Here is a 22189-nt window from a genome sequence, read left to right as displayed (position 1 = left end):
AGGACAGTCATCTTTGTAATATTGCTATAACTTCAAACTTGTGTTATCCATATAAGTTCTACATGTTTACTTTTTTGTGTAGTTCTAGCTATTTAAATACAAAGTTCATGAAAACAGTTTTTCTACTGGTAGAAAGATGAAATGAATGCAGCCATTGCTCTTGCTAAATATTTTCTGGTGACATTTCAATGATATTTACATTTTCTGTAAAAGGTATACAGATACAGCTCCATATTTGCCTAGGAAAGAACTCTATTCAATTTAAAACCATATAGAAACTGTGCTAATCTGAAGAAAAGACCTTGGAAAGTCGCATTGCAATGGGAACATAGAGAAAGAGTAAAAAGTTGATCCCAACTCTCTGAAAGTTATTCTGATCCATGTTACTTCAGCTGCAATGTAAACTATGTTGTTACTTAAAAGACTTCAGCACAATTTATTCAGAGGGTAACCTCACATGTTGCCAATTCAACAGTGGAATGTTAAGGAAAAAATAAAAAGAGAAAACACAAAGTTATACCTTCTGTGGGTGACAAAAACATTATTAACATGACCCAGCCCGTTGCAGCCTGGCAAAGGACAGTGTGGCAGCTCTTGTTTGTTCAGTTTCCAGGATAGTGAAGACCCATTGACGGGACTCTCCTTCTGTCTCTTGGCAGCCAAAGGACAACCAGAAGCAGTGCGATGAGAAGTGTATTTACCTGATATGTGACCTTGGCCATCACAGCCTATCACTGGGCATCTACAGAAACACAGCAAAAGAACCCCCGTTTTCACTGGAGAGAGCAGGCGAAGACAGTCTCAAGAAAGTCTGAGAAAATAATTCCAGCTGCCTGTGCCGCTTTGCATTAATGGATTAAGACTCGGTCCCCGGAGGCACACTGTACCTGAGCATCCAGTTCATGTCGAGCTGAGTTATGGGAGTTCAGGCAATTTAAAATACAGTCATGCGGCCTAAGAAACTAAAACATTCATTTAGATAGTATTTTCCCAGAAAAGAAAATTGAAATTCTATCACCAGCAGTAAATCTCACTTCTGCAGTTGTATGGAAAGTTATCATTCCCTCCTCTCTATCTAGGTTTCTGGCATGAAGCAGAGGGTGGGCTCCTGTACCTGGAAACTTGTATCATCTTGTGCAATTACTTGCAAAGAAAGATTTGGGGTGGTTTATTTGCACTTCTCTGTCAGTGTTATACAGCCCCTCATAATTAATTAGCAAGTGTTGAGAACAACATTTTTTGCATCTAAATCTTCATATCTATATTCCAGCAGTTATCATTTTCCTTTTTGAATGAAATGTGCATTCAAGTCAGGAATGTACTGAGTCTCTACTGAGTCTCCAGTTTTCACTTTAAGTGAAAATTTAGTTTATTTATAGAGGAAAGCTATGAGATATATTTAAGTTCTTTAAGTTCTCTGGGACATATTTTGAAGGTGTCACTGATTTAATTAGCTGATGTGAAGATTTCACTACAGGCAGAAATAATTTGTTTTCCTCCATTTTGCCAAATTTTCCAAGTAAGTGACACTTTCATAGCACTGTTTAAAATAATTGGAACAATGCAAGAAGATATAACAATCCTTCCTCACTGCTCAGGCTCCAAGGTGATGGAATCCACCAGCTTCACTAGGAGCAGAAACACTTGGTTCGGCTCCAGCTCTGGGCCATATCCTCAGGTGGCTCACATTAACTGGGGCATCTCCTATGATGCCTCAGGTCCTGTGCTCTTAAGGGCTTTTTCCCCCCACTTCACTGGTGGTTGACCCATGCTTTTGTACTTACTTAAGTTCAGGGTCTTCCTTTTCTTCCTTGGTAGGAGTCACTTTGATACCTCCTTTCCTGGCACGAGGACAACCAGATAAGCTGAAAGAAGCACACAGAATAAAAGCCACCTCTTTCTGCTGCTGCTTGCCGAGAACCCCCAGCGCTGCTGCCCTGTGCAACGGGATGGTTTTTACCTTCTGTGCGATGCATAGTTCCCTGTCACGTGGCCAGAGCCATCACAGCCAGGTGTCGGGCACCTACGGAGTAATACAGGGAGCTTACAAAATACGGTTTCAAAGGTACACAGTAAATCATAGAATCATAGAATTCATAGAATGGTTAGAGTTGGAAGGGACCTTAAAGATCATTGGGTTCCAACCGCCCTGCCATGAGCAGGGACACCTCCACTAGAGCAGGTTGCTCAAAGCCCCATCCAGCCTGGTCATTCACAGGATGCCACGGAGCATTCACAACTTCTCTGGGCAACCTGTTCCAGTGTCTCACCACCCTCACAGTAAAGAATTTCTTCCTAATATCTAATCTAAATCTCCCCTCTTCCAATTTAAAACCATTACCCCTTGTCCTGTCACTACATTTCCTGACAAAGAGTCCCTCTCCGACTAACGTGTATAACGTGTACATTCTACATTTTGTCTAGGGCGGAAGAAAGAACAGCAGAGCTTTTGTTGAATAATTAAAACTAGTTCTTGCTGATATTTTTTTTTAATGAACAGACTCCTTTCATATGTTTTTTTTTTTTTTCTTTTATAACAGTTTTAGCAAGGAATGTGAAATATATTGCATGTGATGTGTAGTTTTAATTAGTTTGTAACACTCTTTGCACCAAACATTTTTCCTTGTATGGGAACAACATTAAAAAAAAAAAAAAGCAGCTTGATATAAATCTATTTGTAAATTTACTGTTACGTGTTTGTTTGTTATTCTTCTGATGTTTTCAGGTAGATATATAAATAAGCACTTTGCCAGTGTTTACAGGAGGGAAATAGAAGCAGAGAAGCAGTTTTACTTTTGGGCATCAGTAGATGATAGACAGAATTTGAATTTAATAATTTGTATATTCTAGTGCTGTAAGCATACAACAGGACCATATCTTCCTAGCTCTAGATTCAATTGAGTATTCAGTTTGGCAACTGGATTATGTCCCATAGTTAAGGGGTTTCTCTGTGTGTGTGCAACAAACAAACCTTTTCAAGTATGAATGTTTAATACTAAAACATTCATCCAATGAAAGGAAACAAACCTGTCTGTTACTGTGTTTTTGCCAGTGGGAAAGGGGAGGGCTGGCTACTTTCTTGCTCGTCCTACGCAGAGAACGTGCTCCAAAAGCCTACTGGAGTCAGTAGGTCTTTCCACTGACTTCTGTGGGATTTGGAGCAAGACCTTACTAGTAGTACCTTCTATCCCAGAAGTTCAGATTTTTTTTTTTCATTTAAGGCTTGTGTGCATTTTTCATTTGGTTTGGGTTTTATTCTAAAAGAAGAGAAGCACACAAAGCAGCACGAAAAAAAATATTTACCTCTGGAAGTTGTGCCAGCCATTTCTATGTTTCTGTATTATACAGCACTAAGTTCTTATGCTAAGCATCCCTAAGGGCCTTTTGAATGCTATGAATTGTACAGAGTATGAGAATTACAAAAAGAGTTGTACCAAATAATCTTGTACTGAACCATTAAGGAAACTCGCATCGTTCAATACTCTCTTAAGGATCTCAGTTGTTACTGAATCTTTCCTGAGGTGAGGACATGGGTGATTTAATCTAGTCATTGGTAGGCTGCCATGGAAAACACCTACAAATATAATTGTAATAGCACATCTGAGTGTGCAGGTGTGTCTCTTCACAGAATATTTAAAACTATTTTTCTGCGAACAATTAATTTGTCAAAAATGTAATTTCTTTTGGACATGACCAAATTTATTCACTGATTCAAGTAGAATTCATCAAATAATTTCAACTGAAGAAAGGGGAGAGTTGTTTTTTTTTTTTTAAATAATGTCAAAACATTTCATGATGACATTTTCTGAACAAAATATTTTGGCAGAATGACATGACTCACACTGACAGTCAAGGTAGAGGTGTGGGTTGCAGAGTGCCAGATATGCTTGACTGTGTAGAGTTAAATGTTAACCTGTCTGAGTGTGGGACAAGGACTGGGCACAATGTCATGTGGAGCAGGCAGCAAGGGCAGATGTCTGGAGAGTGTGAATGCTCACAAGTAAATCTAGAACACCTGCCAAATACTATGGGTATTAATTTTGGCTACTTGTTTTATCAGATGATCACAGATGGAAGAGCTGTCCTCATAGACTGGATGTGGATTTTAATTCGGTAAGGGCTCTTTGTGGAAGACATTCAGATCTGAGAGGCTGAGAGTTAGGGACTTAAAAAAGACACTGAACTAAATTTTAATCTCCCCATCTGTATTTACCACTTCTGGCAGCAGATAGATTTCACAACCAGATTAGGGTCCAAGGTATCCTTGAGGTCATTAAAGATTTGAGGCTGTGATATTATCAATACTGATAAAATTATAAGATGGTATTTCAGGTGGGTTACTGACAAATTAGTAAGAAGCTTCACTAGCAAGACTCCTAAGCTTGACCGCTGGGTTGGGTTTTCCAAATACTGGTTATATCTTTGTATAGATTGTGAAAATCCTTAATACAAGATACACCAACAATGTATTGCCTTGCAGTCAGTAATACTGTGCATCTTCATCAGCTTTTAACTGGCTGATGAGTTTGGACTGGTGTCCCATTTTAGGGATTCATCCTCTGTTCTGGGTTCCTGTGCAGAGCCATAAGAATCAGATTTACATTGGAGGGCCAGAGGCCTCAGGAGCTCAAGCTAAAAGATGTCGACTCTCAGGTGGGTGTAGGTTACAGATTGTTTTACAGTTCATCAAGTTTGTTTTCCAAGAAGAAATCTCGGTGATTTCACATAGAAATTCTTGTAACTGTGCATCTAATACCTGCTATTTTGTTCCCTTCTCCAAGAGGGTTGCCTTATCTTAGGTAGATGAACTACAACTGGACGTAAAATTGATACACTGAGCTGCAGATCTGGGAGCATTTCTGGTACTCCCAAGAAAGCTCACTGGGATAGTTGGATATGAACTGTAGTTAAGGCAAACCCATAGAGGTCAGCTGACAAAAACATTGACTGAAATATGTCATGCTGCCTATGGAATATGGATCAGTATCAACATGTTGAGTGAAACTTATCTACAAGAACTGCTAGAACGTCTCCTAAAATTGATATCTAACCACGGCAACAACTTGTCTGAGGATAGGACTGACTACCTATTCCTTAAGGTTTCCGAACTGTAAGCAAGTATCTTTCTAAAGTACACTTTTAAAATTCTTTAAGGCTTGCTAAGCAAGCTCTTTGGTGAAATAGGATAATCAGTCATAATTATCCCTTATAGCTTTAAAATTTGATTCATCAACAACATTAGTATGTTTTAATTTGACCACCTCATATTGCTGTGTGCAACAAGAATCCTCAGATAGATAAAAAAATTCTTGAATCTGACTCAAAGGCTCACTTTCTGAACAGATCTTCCTTATTTCCAAACTGTAGATCACATGGAAGCCTTGTATCTTTGCTGGCTTAGAGTTTCGTAATTAAAGCCAAAATCATATCTTGATTCTGGCAAATTAAATGTGAATAACATTTGGAAAAAATACACAGCTTTTTCATATTCATGCCTAACTACATGAGGGGACTTTTGTGGCCTGATTCTATGAGCATCTATGCCCTCTGCTCACATAGGAATAGTAATATTAACTATTGATATCACTATACTATACCAGTGCAAGCATGACTGCAGGTTTTGACATAAGATTTCATTTACCCAACACTTGTCAAAAGCAGGGTTTTGTTTAAAATTTCACCTGAACTATGTTTTGCAGGGAGCTAAAATAAGGTGGTACATTTGTGGAAAATAATTTTACTTAATCCTTTTTCCTTTTGCAAATTGTCTGTGAACAGATTTTGATTTTTGCTCTTTTTCTAGTTAATTGAAATTAAATGCTAAGTACGTTATGCAACATATTTCTGTCTGTGAAATGTCCATGAACTTTGACTTTGTCTTTCACAACTCACTTATTATACATGGCGTACAGTGTGCAGTTTGTCATTTAAGTCATATGCTGTTGCTCCTCTTTCCTTATGGCATGACCAAAACTCTAGAAGCTTTAGTGGAAAAATAACCATATTGGTATGCAAATTTCCTTATTCACACATGAATATGGGGAGGGGGGGTGCTGCATGAGGAGCAACTATTCAAAATATTTGTGTGAGTGTCTATGTATGGCAGAAAGCCAACAGAAGCAGGGACAAATACATATGACTCAGCAAATGATTTCAAATTTGTCAGCATTTTCGGAAGTCAGTTCCTTGCTTCTTGTGCTGCTCTTTTTAAAACTAACTAAACCTAAATTTGATACCTTTGAGACTTGGTGATGGAAAAATTGCAGCATTGTGCCAGTGTGTCAGTTTACCTACTGGCTTTGGGAACTGCTTTGAACGGTTGCCTGTATAAATAGCATTTCTTTTCCATTCTGCTGCATCTGCAGTAGGTTCAACTCCATAGCTACCATCAGTTCAGCATTTTGTTTATAATTCAAGTTGTCAGACTAGGGGATAAGACCACTACCATTTGATCTGGGGAATGTAAACATGAGCTAGGCCTAAATGTAGTCACTCCTACTATTAATAGCATCAAAACAGCTTAAAAGTGCCATATCAGACTTTATTTTCTTCTATCTGGTCTAGGGATGAACCTAAAGGACAGAAAGGACAGTCACGGGATTCTCCCCTTTTTACACGCATTCATGAGTTTTTCCAAGCCATCTATTATGGGATCCAATTTACAAGTTGCAGAGGGAAAGCTATGAAAGAACTCTAATTATCCTTTCCTCTTCTCCACATCCTTATTGACAAAGCCAATTCAATAACTAGATGACTGGTTGCCAGTGCCTCTCTTGACTACAGATTTTTGAAATATTCATATGTCCCTATACATCTGTCTATATAGCAGAGCTTGCACAGTCCTTTTGTAAGTGACATTTCATGGTGAGAATTATGCCAGCACAAAATCATACGACTTGATGTCTGCTTCAGTGACATTAAACTCATAGTATATGGTAGCGAACGATAAAAAATTATTTGCAGGAATTTTGGTCTCATTTTTAGATTTATTCTAACTAGATTTATTTCTAACTAAATAACGCTAATTTATTCTAACTGGATCAGACAGAGTTATTTGCCAGATTTGTCTTACATGTTAGATATTTTCTATTTCTCTCTCATTCAGAAATGCTATGAGAGCAGCATCTCTCCTAGTGTTTACAATTTTTTCCCCGAGGTCCTGGTTAATTCTTGAAAATGAAGGGGTATGAAAATGAAGAAAGACAAATGGAGAAAAACAAATTCTATTTCACTCAAAAGCTTTCAAACCAATTCACTTCAAATTTTGGACAAAGGTTTGACATTACTCAGAAATTCAAATGAACAACTGCATTAATGTAGGGAGCATTGATCGAAGATAAGTAAAAATAACATTTGTGCTATTATCAATACTTACTTAAGCTCCTGAGAGTTAGCAGCCATAAGGGATTTTAATGTCTTGTCAGCTAATGGACACCCAGAAACACTGAAGAAAGAATAATGTGGTATGTTTTACTAAAACAGAACATGTTGGTTTTGTGTTTGTTGTTTTTATTGTTATTTTTTTCTTAAAACAGCAACCTCCAGACAATCTATGACTTAGCATGGGAAAAAAGAGATCCTCAAATACTTGTTCTTGGCAATGAAGGAGCAGCCAATATCAGGCTGTAGTTCTTAAATTATTGGAAAGGTATAGGGTTAGAGACAAAGGTTTCTAAGCCTCTGTAAAGCTTTGCATGGGGAGGCGGTGGTACACAGTCCTTCCTTATGTTGCCCACATGAGGGGCAGGTGGAGCATCTGGTTGAGAAAAGGAAGAAACTGCTTCCGTCCTGCTCCCAAAAGGAGGAGTAGGAAATTCTTGTTTCAACCCCTAGTAGGCTATTCTGAGGAAAGTATTTAGCATCCTCAGATTATGTTAGCAGATCTATGAACTTCAAAGACATTCACAGAAATATTTACAGAAACCACATTAAAATCTCGTGCATCAGCATCTGTACAGAGAGTGCCGGTACACTTAGAGAAATGAAAACTTTACAAAATGACTTATCTACAGGTCTCAGCCAAGACATCCAGCTACAGTAATAAGCATATGTTGCTTAACCACAGCAGTCTATTGAGCCCAAACAGACTTCACAAAATATAACAAAACCAGGAAAACCTGCCACATTTCTGTATGCATTATTTTCTGCAAATTAGTTTTGAATACTTATCCATCGTTAGTACAAAAATGTTGAAAGATGACAATAGCTAAAAGTAGCTCTATTTCCTGTTTTAGGCTTCCTGTTGTTTCTTACCTGCGGTGTGAAGCATAGTTTCCTGTTACATGACCGCTACCATCACATCCTGGAGTTGGACAGCTGTGCAAAAAAGATGCAATGAGAAATTAGAGTATGTATAACACACCCCATAGCTCACCCCACCCTGCAGTGCATTACATAATGATCCTTGGGGCAATCACATTCATCGTTGCACATCCCAAGACTACCATGACACTCCAGAAAACCAGCAAAATTTACACAACACTTCTATTTCTCAATTATTACTTGAAATATAGATGGAAAAAATTTTCATATTTCCACTGTCAAAATGAGTCAAAACCTTTTTTTTTTTTTTTTTTTTATCTATATAATGCTTTGAGAAGATTTTTTGGTTACGACTTGGGTTATTAAAAGGACAGTTTCATTACTGGTATACTTGTACATTGACAGCAATTCATAGATGTTAGGGATGAATTTTCTGATCTGACCTCCTGTATAACACAGGCCAGAAAACAGTAACACTCTAAATAATTCGCTTGACCTCTGACTAAAATAAGGCACCTTCTTTAGAAACACATCCAATCTTAATTTGCTGACATAAAAGAAAAATTGTCACAGTTGCTTGCACAAAAGAAAGCAGGGCAAGCTCACACAGCTGAAGCTCAGAATGAGCACAAAGGTTTCCCAAGATGTTTCTCAGCTGAACTGAGAAGTGACACAAAGGTGGTGTACGTTTAGCACAAAATATATGTCCCTTTATGCCAAGAGATGGAGGGATGTTTGACCTGGAGAAAATGTTATAGCTTCTGTTTTTCCTCTGCTCTTCTTCAAACACAGCACTGAGCTCGTTTATCAAATTGGGATACAGTCCTCTGCAAGAGGGCAAAGATATCAAGAAATGCAATTTGTGCGTGGAGGGGGAGATGAATTAAGTATACCTTTCTACAGTAGTTTGCAACACTAGCACCACTCCTTCAGAGTCACTTTATAAAGGGCTGTGCCTTCTCTCGCTTGTCCCTCATACTCTCATGGGTGAGAGGGGCAAGCAGAAACTATGCAAAAACTTTTAGCTGATGCTCCATAATAATAAGTTAGATCCTCACTTGGCTATTTCCTCCGAGCTGGCAGAGTGCTAGGAACTTTTTCAAATCTGTAAAGCAGCCTTAGGAAGACACCAGCCTCATTTTTACAGCCCAGTTCAACCTGAGCGATGCAGTTATAGGCAAGAGAATTGCCATGGAAAAATTGAATGCATATGCTAGGGGGTAGTATTTACAAGTTAGTTCACTGTAACTGAAGTAACTGTGTCAGAATTTTTTTTTTCCGCAAGTGCTTATGTCATTTTAAAAACTTCCTCATGATGGAGCCACCTGTACTGAATTGTTCTGTACAAGTTCTGAGCTCAATGGGATCATAAAAATGCAATCTGTTCCTAATATTACCTATAGAGTCTTCTGATAAATTAAAACTGTTTCTTATTTCATTTTCTGGACAGTTATATTTTAGATACCTGTTTCTCCTCACTGTTTGAAAATAATACAGTAAAACCACTGTAAACTGATCATTGCTCTTGTAAATACTCTGGAAATTATTATTTAGGAGAGTAGAAAAGTATGTTACAGACATCTGAAAACAGGTCAATATCACAAAGGAATAAATATTACAAAAGAAAAGCCATTAGTCTTCAGCAAATAAACTCTCAGTGATTTTTGTATGCATTTGTTCTAGAAGAGGCAAAACAAACCTGACCTGTAGCAATTTAGGTCATGAACTACAGCTGCAGATATAACATGGAGAGCAGACAACATGCAGACTGCACGGTATGAGGGCAAAGAATCACTCTTCACAGCAGCTTGCCCCAGGGAAATGTAATTTCTAGAGACAGAGGCGAATCTAACTGATTCAGTGCCACTGAGTCTGGGGAGCAGGACACAGGGTGATGGGATGCGACTCATTTATTTATGGGTGAGCCTGCAGTGATGCGTTACGGACTATTATCACTAAGCGATACGGAGTGCACTTGTCTAGAGCGACCTACTCTGGTTTGGGACAAAAAGAAAAGCGCTATAAATGGCTGTTAAGTCCTAGTTAACTATTACAGTGAAAACACTGTATTGATATCAAAATGCTGTTGACATGAATCCAAAGGGGTTTTGTGAAGAGCCTAGATGAGATTTTAAAAACTGACTAGTGTTATGAGCTAGTCAGGACAATTTTACTGAATGATTCTAAACTGAAACAAGCTGTTGAATGCAGAAAGATTTAACAGAATTTCTTTGCAGTTTTGTATAGTAAAGTTTTGGAACTAAAGACACAGCAAGTGAATCTCTGTATTTGGGAAAAGAGAGTATTAGCCTATTCTCCCAGAGTGTGAATTTGTGCATCCACTGGATTTTCAGCAGGACAGAATAACTAAGTCTGATTTGAAGGAAACAGACAAAGGACTTAAACATAGATTTCCTACAGGTTAGAAGACCCTGGGGCAGTTCCTGTCTGGTGTTTTATCTTTTTATGAAGTTTGCACGTTTCTTATCTGAGAGATCCTGAGCACTTCTATGCAAGCTCTCAACAGTGGATCTATAGTAAAGTTTGTTTAATTATGTAAGCATTAGCACAGCCAAACTGTAGCACACTACGAAACTGTGTGTTTTGTAGAAGGAGCTGTTGCTCATTTGTTATCTATCTATCTGAGGAATAAGGAATAAGTGATACCCCATATAACATTAGTCATGAATCTGTCCAGGCCCCCAGGTCTACCTTGGCTTGTCTCATCTCCAGGCCTCATGTCTACCTCACTGCGTACCCACAACAGGGAACTAACCACCTGCAGTGAACTGTCATGCAGTCTCCCCACTCATCTCCTGCAAATATACTCCAAAGCAGCACTCAGACCAATCACATAGTCAGCCTTTACCAGGGCAGAGGCAAATGTGGCATTTTTTTTTGTGACTCACGTGATGAGTTCCTTTTTGAGATCTCTTGAATGGAGCTTGGGTTTAGGACTTGGTATGGAGACATCTCCTGGATACTTCTTTTCCTCCATGTTTTCTGGAGAGCTCACTGGATCTTTCTGAAATATTAGATGAGAATATGACAAAAGGTTTCTCTCTTCAAGGCCTCCCATATATTCAACATATAACTTGCTGTGGCAAGAAGAGAACCTCTTGGAAAACGCTAGAAAAAAGTCTTAAGAAAGATGGAGATAGATGAAGAAAGTTTAGTACATCATAGTTTCAGATCCTCATAGGTAGACTTTTAAAAATGTTGTGAAAGAATTTCTGAAGGCGGATGCTGGTTTAAACAACACATAGGGAAAATTTGGTTTCGATTTATGAAATGGTGATAAAGGGCAAAGAAAAATACACAAAGAAAATAAACGTAGTTCTTGAATATATAGAGCCAAGCAAGACTTTGGAAAACGTTATGGTTTTTTTTCTGTGCAAGTATATCACTGAGTTTTTATATAGTTGAAGTGAGTACAATTGCACTGTGAATTACAAACTGCAATCACAAATTAAAAAAAACAACCCTATTGTACATAAACGCGTAAATGCAAAGCTTTTTAGAATTGAATGACTTGTTATCTCATTCAAAGAGCAGTTTCTTGTTAAAATGAAAATCATAAGAACAAAACCACTTTGAAATTTTCTTAGTAGTAGGCTGCTACAGGTAGTTCTTGATTTCTACTATTTGTAGATTAACATTTTCACTGCTACAGTGCTGTTTGATGGGTGATATAGACCATGAGTATTCACTTCCATGGGAAGGCATTTTGGAAATCTGTAGTCCTGAAAGGAAATTACATTTTTGTTTTCTGAAAAATCTTCTTTGATCACTTCAAAATAGCTTGGTTTATACTGTTTTGAGAATTAATGACTTCAATTATTATTATTTTTATGAAGGAGAAGTGTTTCCTTTCCGGAGGGATGCTCTGTGGATATTGCATCATTCAATAATTCTCCAAAGCCCGCAGCATCAATTATCGAATCTCTATTAATCCCTGCTGGGACTTCATGTTGGTTTTGTGACTCTGTTCCAATACTCAGGTAGGTATCGTCCAGAGGTTACCGTCTGTAGGAGCAGAAACTGCTGCCTGTGGCTGAGGGGAGAAACTCCCAGCTCCTGCTAAACTCACAGGGCTGGTGCCATAGATGCTCTGGGCTTGTGCAGCTGACGAACATGCCAGGACAGAGGGGCAGGGATGTCTGCAGAGCTGTTAACACAGAGCGGAGAGCTGAGGAGAATCTGGACTGAAAATGGAGATTCTGCCTAACGGGACTTGTAAGCTCTGCGGGGGTGTTTCTTCTGATAAAGCTTCCATATGGTCCTCAATTCTGGCAGCTCATCTTTGCCTGTTTGGAGACTGGATCCTCAATATGACTTCCTTCTGCTTTCTGGTACTGGCTACCTACTGCCTACTGAAACTCACACTATGCATACATATAGAAACTGTGCCATATTATTGCTGTATCAATTACTACTGAATTTTGCAACCACATTTGTAGGGTTAGTTTGTCTCAGAATAATCTCATCTGTTACAAGTATAGAAAGCAAAAATACATATATTCAGCTTTTCTAAGCACTCTTTCATAGTAATTATCGAGTAATTATTTTAAATAAGAAAAAAGACCTGATATATTTCAGGCTTTTAGAATTTTATTTCTAAAGGAAAACTTCATATAAAGTGTAATAGAGAAAATTAAAACCAATGGTAGGTATTGTTAAAATGTTAATACAGAAATAATAAATAGTTGAAAGTCCTCCAAACATGGAAACAAAAATGCTAAAAACCAAAAGTGGAAAAATGAATGCCAGCTTTGTTCAAGCTTCAAGAAACCTCAAAGACTGTTTTCCAACATTAAGCTAAATCCCGGTCTGGTGGCATATGGGGGTGGTTTTGCCACTGCAATCTGCAGAATGGGGATTCTAGTTCCTGACTCTCTCTGTCCCCACGTTCTCACCTGCGTTTCTTATATACATGTAAATGCAAGTTCCTACAGGGATCATCACCAGTGTAAGTCACTGTAAAATCAAAAGCTCCCAAAAGAAGCAACAAAACGGTGGATCCTCTGTTGCCAGCTGCAAGGGGTCAGATGTCAAAATAACTTCAAAAAACACAAGTAAGGTGTTTTCCAGGCACACATCAGCCTCTTCCACTTCTTGTCAAAGGTCCAGCTGACAGGACCCTGGAGTAGAGGGTGGTGGAGAGATCACTCTGGCACTCCACTGGGATCCTAAGCTTTGTGATGTACCTCAGGCTGCACTTGCAGCAAACACGAGTAGCTGTAGCTGTGTGTGTTGCAGGGTTTATTAATATTTTTATTTATATAGCTTGTGTTCTTTATCTCAGATGAAAGATATCTCTTGATCTTTTGCTGGTGATGGACCAGAAACTTGTGTGTGCGAGTTATTCATCATGTCACAGTCTGATACCTGCTGCCCAGAGAGGACTGAATGAGAATTATGTATATCAAGGCTTGATGAAATACAGTATTGCAGTTCACAGCTTCATTTAATGATGCTTCACTGAATCATTTAGCAAAAATAAGATTGCAAGATGAAGGCTGACATGAGTACATCTACAGCTACCAGCAGAACTGATACTAGTGGTTTAGAATTGCAGTGTTTTCATTTTCTATCTTTGAAATATTTAATTTTTTGGAAATTTTATTTGTGAATTTCCTGAATTGGTTTATTAAGATTTTTAATTATTTTTTTTAAAACCAGTAACTATGCACACACATACATGCACAAAGACCTATAATTTCATAGTAACTGCTCTTTTGAAAAAGAAAAAAAATCTAATAATGACCAAAGTGAGAATACAGCTTGTTTCCTAGTTAACATCCATCAGTATATTTCCCAGGAATGGAGGAGACATATAGACATTTAAACAGGTGATTTCTCCAGCATTGTCTTAGCACCTTGTGGAACACTTGGTATTATTCAAGCAGCATGAAATCTTCAGATGTGTAGAAGCTGCAAAAGGAAGACAGTGCAAAGGGAATGCAGGCAGAATACCCAAACTCTGCTTTTCTAGGACCCTACATCAGTACATGTGACCTAAAAGGGGCTGCATCTGCCTGAAACAAGTAGGTCAGACCTAAAGACCAAATATTTTTTGGCCCTCTGCACTTAGGACTGAGTGCAAAGCATCAGGCCTTGGCTTGTGTGCTTCTCCAGTGAGCTTTAGAGGGAGAGATAATCCTTTGGGGAAACGCTTTCAGCACTTCCTACTTTTTGGTCTGTTAGGTGATAATCATCACAGCTTGTCAAGTCCAACTGTATGAATAATCTTTCCTTTCCCATTTGAATGGATTTATAACTAAATGCTATTAAAATTTTGAAGAATTCCAGACTAAAAGGAAAACCAGAACCAGCCCAATCAGTCCAAACACTACTATTTTCTGCAAAGAGCATGTGTGTATTCACGCATGCACTCTACAGAAAGCAAGCAAGCAATGAAACTCCATTAATGTACAGATGGAAGTTTATATTGATTTCAGCAAAGACCAGAACATAATGGTAACATGAATAACAGATAATAGCATCTGGCACTTTTAACATTTTTAAGCCCTGAAATCTTTGGAGAACTGACAGTTGAACTAACTGACAGCTCTAGTTATTTCTCAGCGCTTTCCTTTTGGAGAGATTTTGAGCTTTTTCCAAATTCAGATATTTTTTTTTTAAGGGGGCATCTGGACAGGCTATTTCACTGTGAGAGAGAGAGACAATATTTTCTGGAAATTACCACCAAAATTAAGCAACTGTTGTGCATATGAACCAGATAACAATGAATTAGAAATAGATAGAATCAGTCATTTTCTTTGCATGAGGAAAACTGCCAGTCTTCGATTTGCAAAATAGAGCCTCTGGCCCTGAGATCACTGGACATGTCAATGGTCCCTGGGATGGCAAAAGCTCACAACAGAGGTCTGGGGCCAGATCCTTGATTAGGGACAAACCGCACAGCGTCAGGGCACCTAGTGCAAGGGACGAAAGTGCCTGAACGTGGATCTTTATGTCCTGTTGAGTAGTCTGCTGATGCCTCCAGCTCACTGTAAGGGAGAGGGAAGCAGCCAGCCACCCACTGAGGCCTTCAGAAAGTCAAGCAGGCATTGGAGGGGACGCAGAGGTGTTCCTGCCGTGACTCTTTTGCTGAGCTGTGGTGGCAGCAGGGAGGAGGAGCAGCAGGGCAGGCCCCCTGCCAAGTCTGCGACACTGATTGATCCCCTGCAGCAAGGCGGTTCTCTCAAAGCTGGATGGTGCTTGTTCATTATGCGGCATGAATGGGGAAGAGCCTGAGCCCTCAGCCTACTGCCTCAAACCCTCTCCAAAACCCTGATACTGGGATCATGCTCTCATTGCTGAAGTAAGGAGCATCAACAGCCCCACAGAGGTGACTGCAAAGGGTCCTTCAAGACAACCCAGCCTCCAAGAAATGATTCTTCGTGGTGTAAGCTGTTTCAGCGATCACATAAGAACAGACCACCCAGTGCTGACAGCTTTTTTTTTTCTTCACACAACAGAGCTATCTTTTATTTCCAGGTATTTTTGGAGTTGGAGGCCTGAATTCCCTAACCTCAGCCCTAAAGAAATTTATCCCTGTCTATGTCTTCTTGAAGTGACAGTTTTGATATTTGAACAAAAGATAATTTTGTAATAAATAGAGTACTCAAATGCTATGATTTGATATATAAAACCAAATAGGGAGGAAAAGTATTTGAAGCTGCATAGAAACTCCAAATTGCAGCATCTTTTAGTCTGCTTCAGAAAGCTACCACTTAGGCTTGTCTATGTTTATTACCAAGATTTTATCTAATTAGCCCTTAAGGGTGTTGGCAGTCCCTTCCTGATTTAAGAAAAATGCAAGCAATCCATATTCTGACAGCAAGGCTTAAGAGAAAAAAATAAAATCAAACTCAGCAGCAAAATAGAAGAATAAGAAAGAAATACCGTAGGAGACTATGCTGCCTTGTTGCCAAGATCGGATAAACAAACATGAAAGAGCAAAACAGAACCAGAAACAAAATCAAGACAATTATCAAGTTCAAAGTGGCAGTTGAGAAGATTAACCATAAAAGTTGGAAAGTTATTAAATAAAATTATTTGTTGACATTTTAGTTGCTCATCTTTGTTCCTGCAACTGCATTTTCAGGTTTAGGTTTTTACATTTTCTAGGACAGCTTGAAAAGAGGAGACACCTCTATATATTCATCTAGTTTTTCTATGCTGTTTCCCTATCAAATAAAAAATATCAGAGTTGGTGGAAATTATGTACATATCCTCTTGTGCTACTTGTTGTCATCAAAATCTTCAAAAATTCCTAACAATTTCTGACTTGGTGCTCTCAGACCGTCTTCTGGACCCCTGGACTCACTAGTGAGATCTAAGACTCACTGGCAAAGATTTCTTGAAGTATGTTAAATGTAAATTAAAAAGTTTTCCACTGAAAGAATATTGCAGGCAAGGTTCTAAACGTGTTTAAATGCTTAGATAATGAGTTATCTAGAATTATAAAGAGTTGGTGTGGAAAAATTACTTTTTTTGTTTCAGTATGAAAAAAACATCCTTGGTTTGGTTTTGTTTGGGATTTTTCCCCCCAAACGATCCCTAGGCTATTTGGTTGTATGTGCTGCAGGACTGAGCCATTAGGAACAAAATTTAAAAAACAGTCTCTAATAGTGGATACCTTTGACTTCCTGATCTTAGACACTTACTCACAAGTAGGCACTGAGAGCAAGATTTTTCAAAGGAAATAATGATTTTTTAGGCCACATCCGAGAGGGCATTTAAGCCAGCTCAATGTTCCCAGACGTCTGCCTCTGAAAATTGATTCCCTTTAAACTGCACTAGATTGATCATCCCAAAGACCATCATATGGCCACTCATCCAAGGGAAAAAGTCACTCAGAAACTCAAAAAATACCTCTTTTTCTTCTTCTTTCCTGCCATGGGTCTTGCTGTAGTTGATTGGTGTATCCCAGCCTTCCTGTTCACAAAGAGCCTGGTAGAAGGCTGCATTTACCAAGATGCTGCTTGTTTTGAAAGGAGAAGAGGAAGGAGTGGGAAGTGCTGTGCTGGAAGAAGTGAGAGGCATAACTTTGTCTTGGCTTCGGTTCTTTTTCATGCTCAAGTCCAGGGTGCCATTTTCATCCACTTCTATCTCAGCTCCCTGACATGCAACAGGAAATGGAGACATGTTTAGATATGGACATGGTGAGACTGCAACATAACCATGTGGTGCTTTTAAAGGATAAATATAAATGCACGCTTTTATTTAAATTTATCTGAATCTAAAACCAGCTTTTCGATTTATACCAGTTAATGTCCAACTCTTAGGCGGACTTAAGAGTAGCTTCAATAGTGGTATCCCTGCATCTCAGCTTAAACATAGTAAGTAGAATTTAAATAAGATGCCTTTAAACCATAACCTATACACCCTAAATCTAGTTTTATTTAAAAAAAGTTTAGCTTTAAATCTTCTTGATCTTTTCACTCTTACAGAGAACTATGACCCCAATTCACAGTTAAAAACATTAATGCATTGTTTAGGTCATCAACAGCATTACTATTACATATCTTCCCTTCCCCCCACACGCCAGAAACATTACAACATCTGTATCATGGGGGAGAGAAGGAGGGGGGAAGAAATGTGCTGAAAAGGAGCATAGTAGGAGAAATTTTCACTAGGGTTTTGTACATCACTCAAAATAACATAGTGCCTTAATCACAGTTTCACAAGGCCACTAAGGCACAGGTCTGCACTGAGATCACTAGACTGAGAGCCACAGGGGGATCTTAAGGAGGTTGTCCCTGATGAAAACCTTCAGCATGAGTTAACAAAGCCTTTGCTACCTGGGAAGTACAGCAAAGAGCAGCCTCTGATTGCGGGGGTGTGTGCAGTTTGGGGACGTACCCAAGCTCTCTTTCCAGGATGGGAGAAGCTCTCAGAGCAGCTCCTGCTCACAAGGGAAAAGTGCTGCTCAGGTGTATAAGAAGAGCAAGGAAAGGAAAGCTCAGTGTTCTGCCTTACACTGATCACAGAAAAAGAGTACAAACTCCTCCTTTTTGAATGATGAAAAGCTCCTGGAAGTGCAATTTGCTAATGGAAACAACAAAAAATTTCCCCTTGTGCTCAATATGCAACACTGCATATTGACATATTGTATACATAGGGATGAGTATAAGACTAGTCCTTGCTATTGCCATCAGTTACTAAAGTTAAGTAGGGGAAGAGGTGAAAGAGGAGGTTTCTTGAGGAGCACTTGGTAGTCTAGTTCTGTGTGTGTTGCCCTTAATAAGGTGGAAAACGTTCAAAGACTATAGAGATAAATAACAATGATGTCACAGATCTATACATGTAGACAGCTGTAATTAACACTGCTCTGTGTCTTCTTGTTATTTTCATCACTACTATTTTGTATTTGCATCACCACAAAGCTCAGACACTATGTGGGAATTTGGGGCTAGATACGTTAGGTGCTGTATAACTGTAGGACACAGTCATATAAACACAGATTGAGACTTCCTACCTTCAGTAACATAAAAGTAAACCCAGAGCATAAGTGAGTCATCTAGACTCCCTGTTGTAAATGGAAAAGAGACAGGTATGTCCAGGGGGGAGTTTTTCAATCTTTCTTAGACCTCTTCCTTAGGAAGAGATGAGACACTGGCAGAAAGAGTCCCTTTCTCTTTCTTCTTATTAATTATTGCTGGATTTTAATGATTAGTTAACCATTTAATGGTTAAAGATATGGCAGTGAAACTTATCTATGCCTGAGAACCTTAAAAACTGTTGTGGTGAAACACACCTTGTGCTGAAAGTGCGACATGGCCACCACGGTTGGACTGAAGGCACAAACTTCCTTCATGCAGCCTTGTCTTCTACTCCTGCCAGTCAGTGGTGACTAATTTAAAGGCAAAATGTGTCTGATGAAATCTTTTTAATCAGAAGGAAAATGTTGGTAGAGGATGAAAATTTAGGGCCCAGTGATCTCTCCTCACTCAGACAGCCTGACTCCATTTTGTATCCATAGGCATAAGACAGATGCCCACCTAAATGGAAACACTACCAAGCCACCTGCTTGCCCCCAGTTCAGAAACTCAGGCACCTCTTATGTTTGCTTCTCCTGCATAGCAAAGTTCACATTTTCAATCATACAGCTTAAAGAGAGAGATGTTTTATTATATTTATGGGAAGTAAATACACTTCTAATATGTTCATACTAAGACGCTTTGGTTATATCTTTCTGCCCCTTTTTAGTAAATAGTTTAATCTCCTGTGATAGTTTTAAGCCCTGAATTTGACAGTGCAGCTTATCCTGGATAATAACTTAGTAACCACAACATCTTATGCCATCTGTATAATATCAAATACATTTTTATACCAGCATTAATAACCCTTAGTTACAAAAATCCAAGATATTAACTATATCAGTGCCAAGCGCACACTCCAGGATCTGACAATATAGCTCTGCCATGATCGCCCCAGTGTTTTTTGGCTTCAGAGTTGATATGTAACTATAGCAATGAAACAGAGCTACAGTAATCAAGTTTAATGACCAATGTAAAGTAAAATGCTAAATATTGTAGTTGCTGACATTTTTCATAATAAAAAAACTTGGGTTAAGTCTGCACAACCAACATTCACATAAAATTCCAGACCTCTGTGACAGATGGCTTAGGAAAGGAAGCCATGTGACTGGGCTGCAGTAGTTTTATAGTGCAAAACCCATAAATAGTGCAGATTCTCTGTCACTGACAAAATATCAACTACTCAGAAGGCAACAGTGACAACAAAAAGTACCAAAATCAATCAAGGTCCCCTCCTTGATGAAACTGTACATAGAAAAATATCAGGAAGTGTATTGTCTCTGGGAAACAGATACCATTAGCCACAACAAGGAGCTCTGGCTGAAAAGCAGAGTGTTTACTATCATAGATATTTAAAGCTTCCTCAGCACTTCCCTGAAATTCATGTAGAAGTTGGGTTGTCCAACATGCACCTAATTCTGCTCAGGGAAGGCTGGGCTGTGCATTTGGGAAGTAGCGTACAGATGGGGCTTAAGTGAGCTCACAGATGCACACAACAATTAAATATAGACATGGAAAAAATATCCCCTTTTGCCCATCGCAGGATGGATCACACGTTTGCAGCGTGGCTTTTTATTCAGAATGGTATAAAAGAGCTATCACTTTGCTGCCTTCATAGCAAACTCCAAATGGCAGAGCAAAAAGAGAGGATAGTCAGATACTGCTCCAGTTTTCATTCCTATTCTCATCCCACCCTCCTCTCAATATGTCTCCTTTGCTTGTTTTACCATGTTTATTTTTACATTAATTTTAAAATGGAACTAAAAAGGCAAAAATGGCAAATGGCAAAAAATGCTAGAGCAGTGCTATGACATGCTGACAGAAAATGGCACTTACTATGCTTAGCTCAGATTTGCAAAGGCTGTTTTCGGTGAAGGCAAGATCTTATATACTGTTGACTTTAGTGCATGTGTGAACAGGCCTATATTTATCCATTTATCATGACATTTAAAATATGGCTACCAAAACAATATAAACTGTTCTAATTATTCTTTAAAACTGTAAGCAAAATAAAGATGCAAATGCAGTTTATTATTTCCTAACACATTAGTTTACAGCTGTGTAAGTCTTTGGAGTCTGATTTTGGTCTTATTTACTTCTACATTCACATTCACATTTACATTTACACTGGTGTAAACCAGGAAAAAATCCACTGAAGCAATGAAGAAAAATCAATGAGGTTGGGAGCTTACACACTATAATTGAATTTAGGTTACTCCTTATCTACTCCCACATCAGTGAGAGTGTAATCACCCTCACAGGTTTTACAAGCAGCTGGAAGAAGGGTTCCAGATTAAAAAATGAGAGAAAAATGACTGAAGCATATTTTCTTTATTCCCAGATCTATTCAGTGAAAAGATAAGGTGCAAGTAGTACTCTACTATGAATATCTATCTAAAATGAAGACTAATATAAATATGTAAACAAAAAAAAAAAATGGTCTCTATCCTCTTCAAGTGCTTTGTACTTTAAAGTCAAGCTTTTTCAGCCTCCTTTATTTTATGACATATATATTACAGAATATTTTCTAGTACATTATTAAGTCTTGTCCTTAGAACTGAACTACATCAGCCAGGACAATAAAGGATGTTGATTTTTTGTGATAAATTGCTCCTGCATTTTTTCATATGCTTTTGGTCTATCTGATCACTCACAGCATTTAATACTCTGCAGTGTGTCTCCAGTAACGATTACAAGTTAAGCTTTATCTCATAGCTGGATCAGGAGGAGTGAATTATTGTGCCTGCACGAATCTTGTTTCAAACCTGTGACCTTAGGGAGATTGGACCATTTCATATAATGGGGGTTTATGTATTCTTTGGTTGGCGTCAGCCATACAACTTAATACTAAGTAAGTCCAAAGAAACAACGTTAGTTGTTTCTAACATTAAGCAACATTATCAAAGATTTTGCATTCCCATTAGCAGTTCAGTCTGGTTTGGAAAGCTCTAAAGGGCTCTTTAGCTCTGGTATTGGGAGTAACTCTGGAACTAATATCTTGCTGTGTGTATGAATACTATTCTTAATCCAACTCCATGCAAACGAGTACAATCTTTTCTATTCCCAGCAAATGAAAATACACACACATGGTCTTCAATTCTTCAGACTTAAATTTAGGCAATTGAGTTCTGCATCAAACTAAAATGTTGATTTGGGTCAAAATAAGAAAACTTGTAACTGCCCAGATACATCTGAGACAAAAATGAAGTCACAATTTCAGCCCAGAGCAATTCACAAATTAAAAAAAGCAAGCCAAGAATGTACTCAAGGAGCAATATGCACAGCAGTATAACAGGATGGTACCTAGTGATATTCTTGGCTGATTTCTCATCCTGTATTTAGGCTTTAAGGTATTTGGAGTAAAGGACTGCCTGAAA

At 38.5% G+C, this 22189-nt stretch overlaps 1 protein-coding gene across 8 annotated transcripts in view; it reads right to left on the bottom strand.

The window, feature by feature from the left end:
• ST18 (ST18 C2H2C-type zinc finger transcription factor) overlaps window positions 1–22189 on the bottom strand; it is a 167576-nt gene that overhangs the window by 6376 nt on the left and 139011 nt on the right. For 6 of the 8 annotated variants that reach the window (XM_074146153.1, XM_074146154.1, XM_074146155.1 and 3 more), the window contains 7 exons: window positions 17146–17391; window positions 11172–11287; window positions 8254–8316; window positions 7376–7444; window positions 1961–2023; window positions 1785–1865; window positions 521–742 (listed from right to left, as the gene is read on the bottom strand). In XM_074146153.1, coding sequence (XP_074002254.1) covers window positions 521–742; window positions 1785–1865; window positions 1961–2023; window positions 7376–7444; window positions 8254–8316; window positions 11172–11287; window positions 17146–17391 — 860 coding nt within the window. The remainder of the gene's footprint in view (window positions 1–520; window positions 743–1784; window positions 1866–1960; window positions 2024–7375; window positions 7445–8253; window positions 8317–11171; window positions 11288–17145; window positions 17392–22189) is intronic. The other 2 variants (XM_074146159.1, XM_074146160.1) reach the window with 1 other exon arrangement.

The sequence above is a fragment of the Numenius arquata genome, chromosome 4, assembly GCF_964106895.1.
Source record: "Numenius arquata chromosome 4, bNumArq3.hap1.1, whole genome shotgun sequence".
NCBI lineage: Eukaryota > Metazoa > Chordata > Aves > Charadriiformes > Scolopacidae > Numenius > Numenius arquata.
The sequence above is the reverse complement of the archived record's forward strand: the minus strand, read 5'-3'. Positions and strand labels throughout refer to the sequence as shown.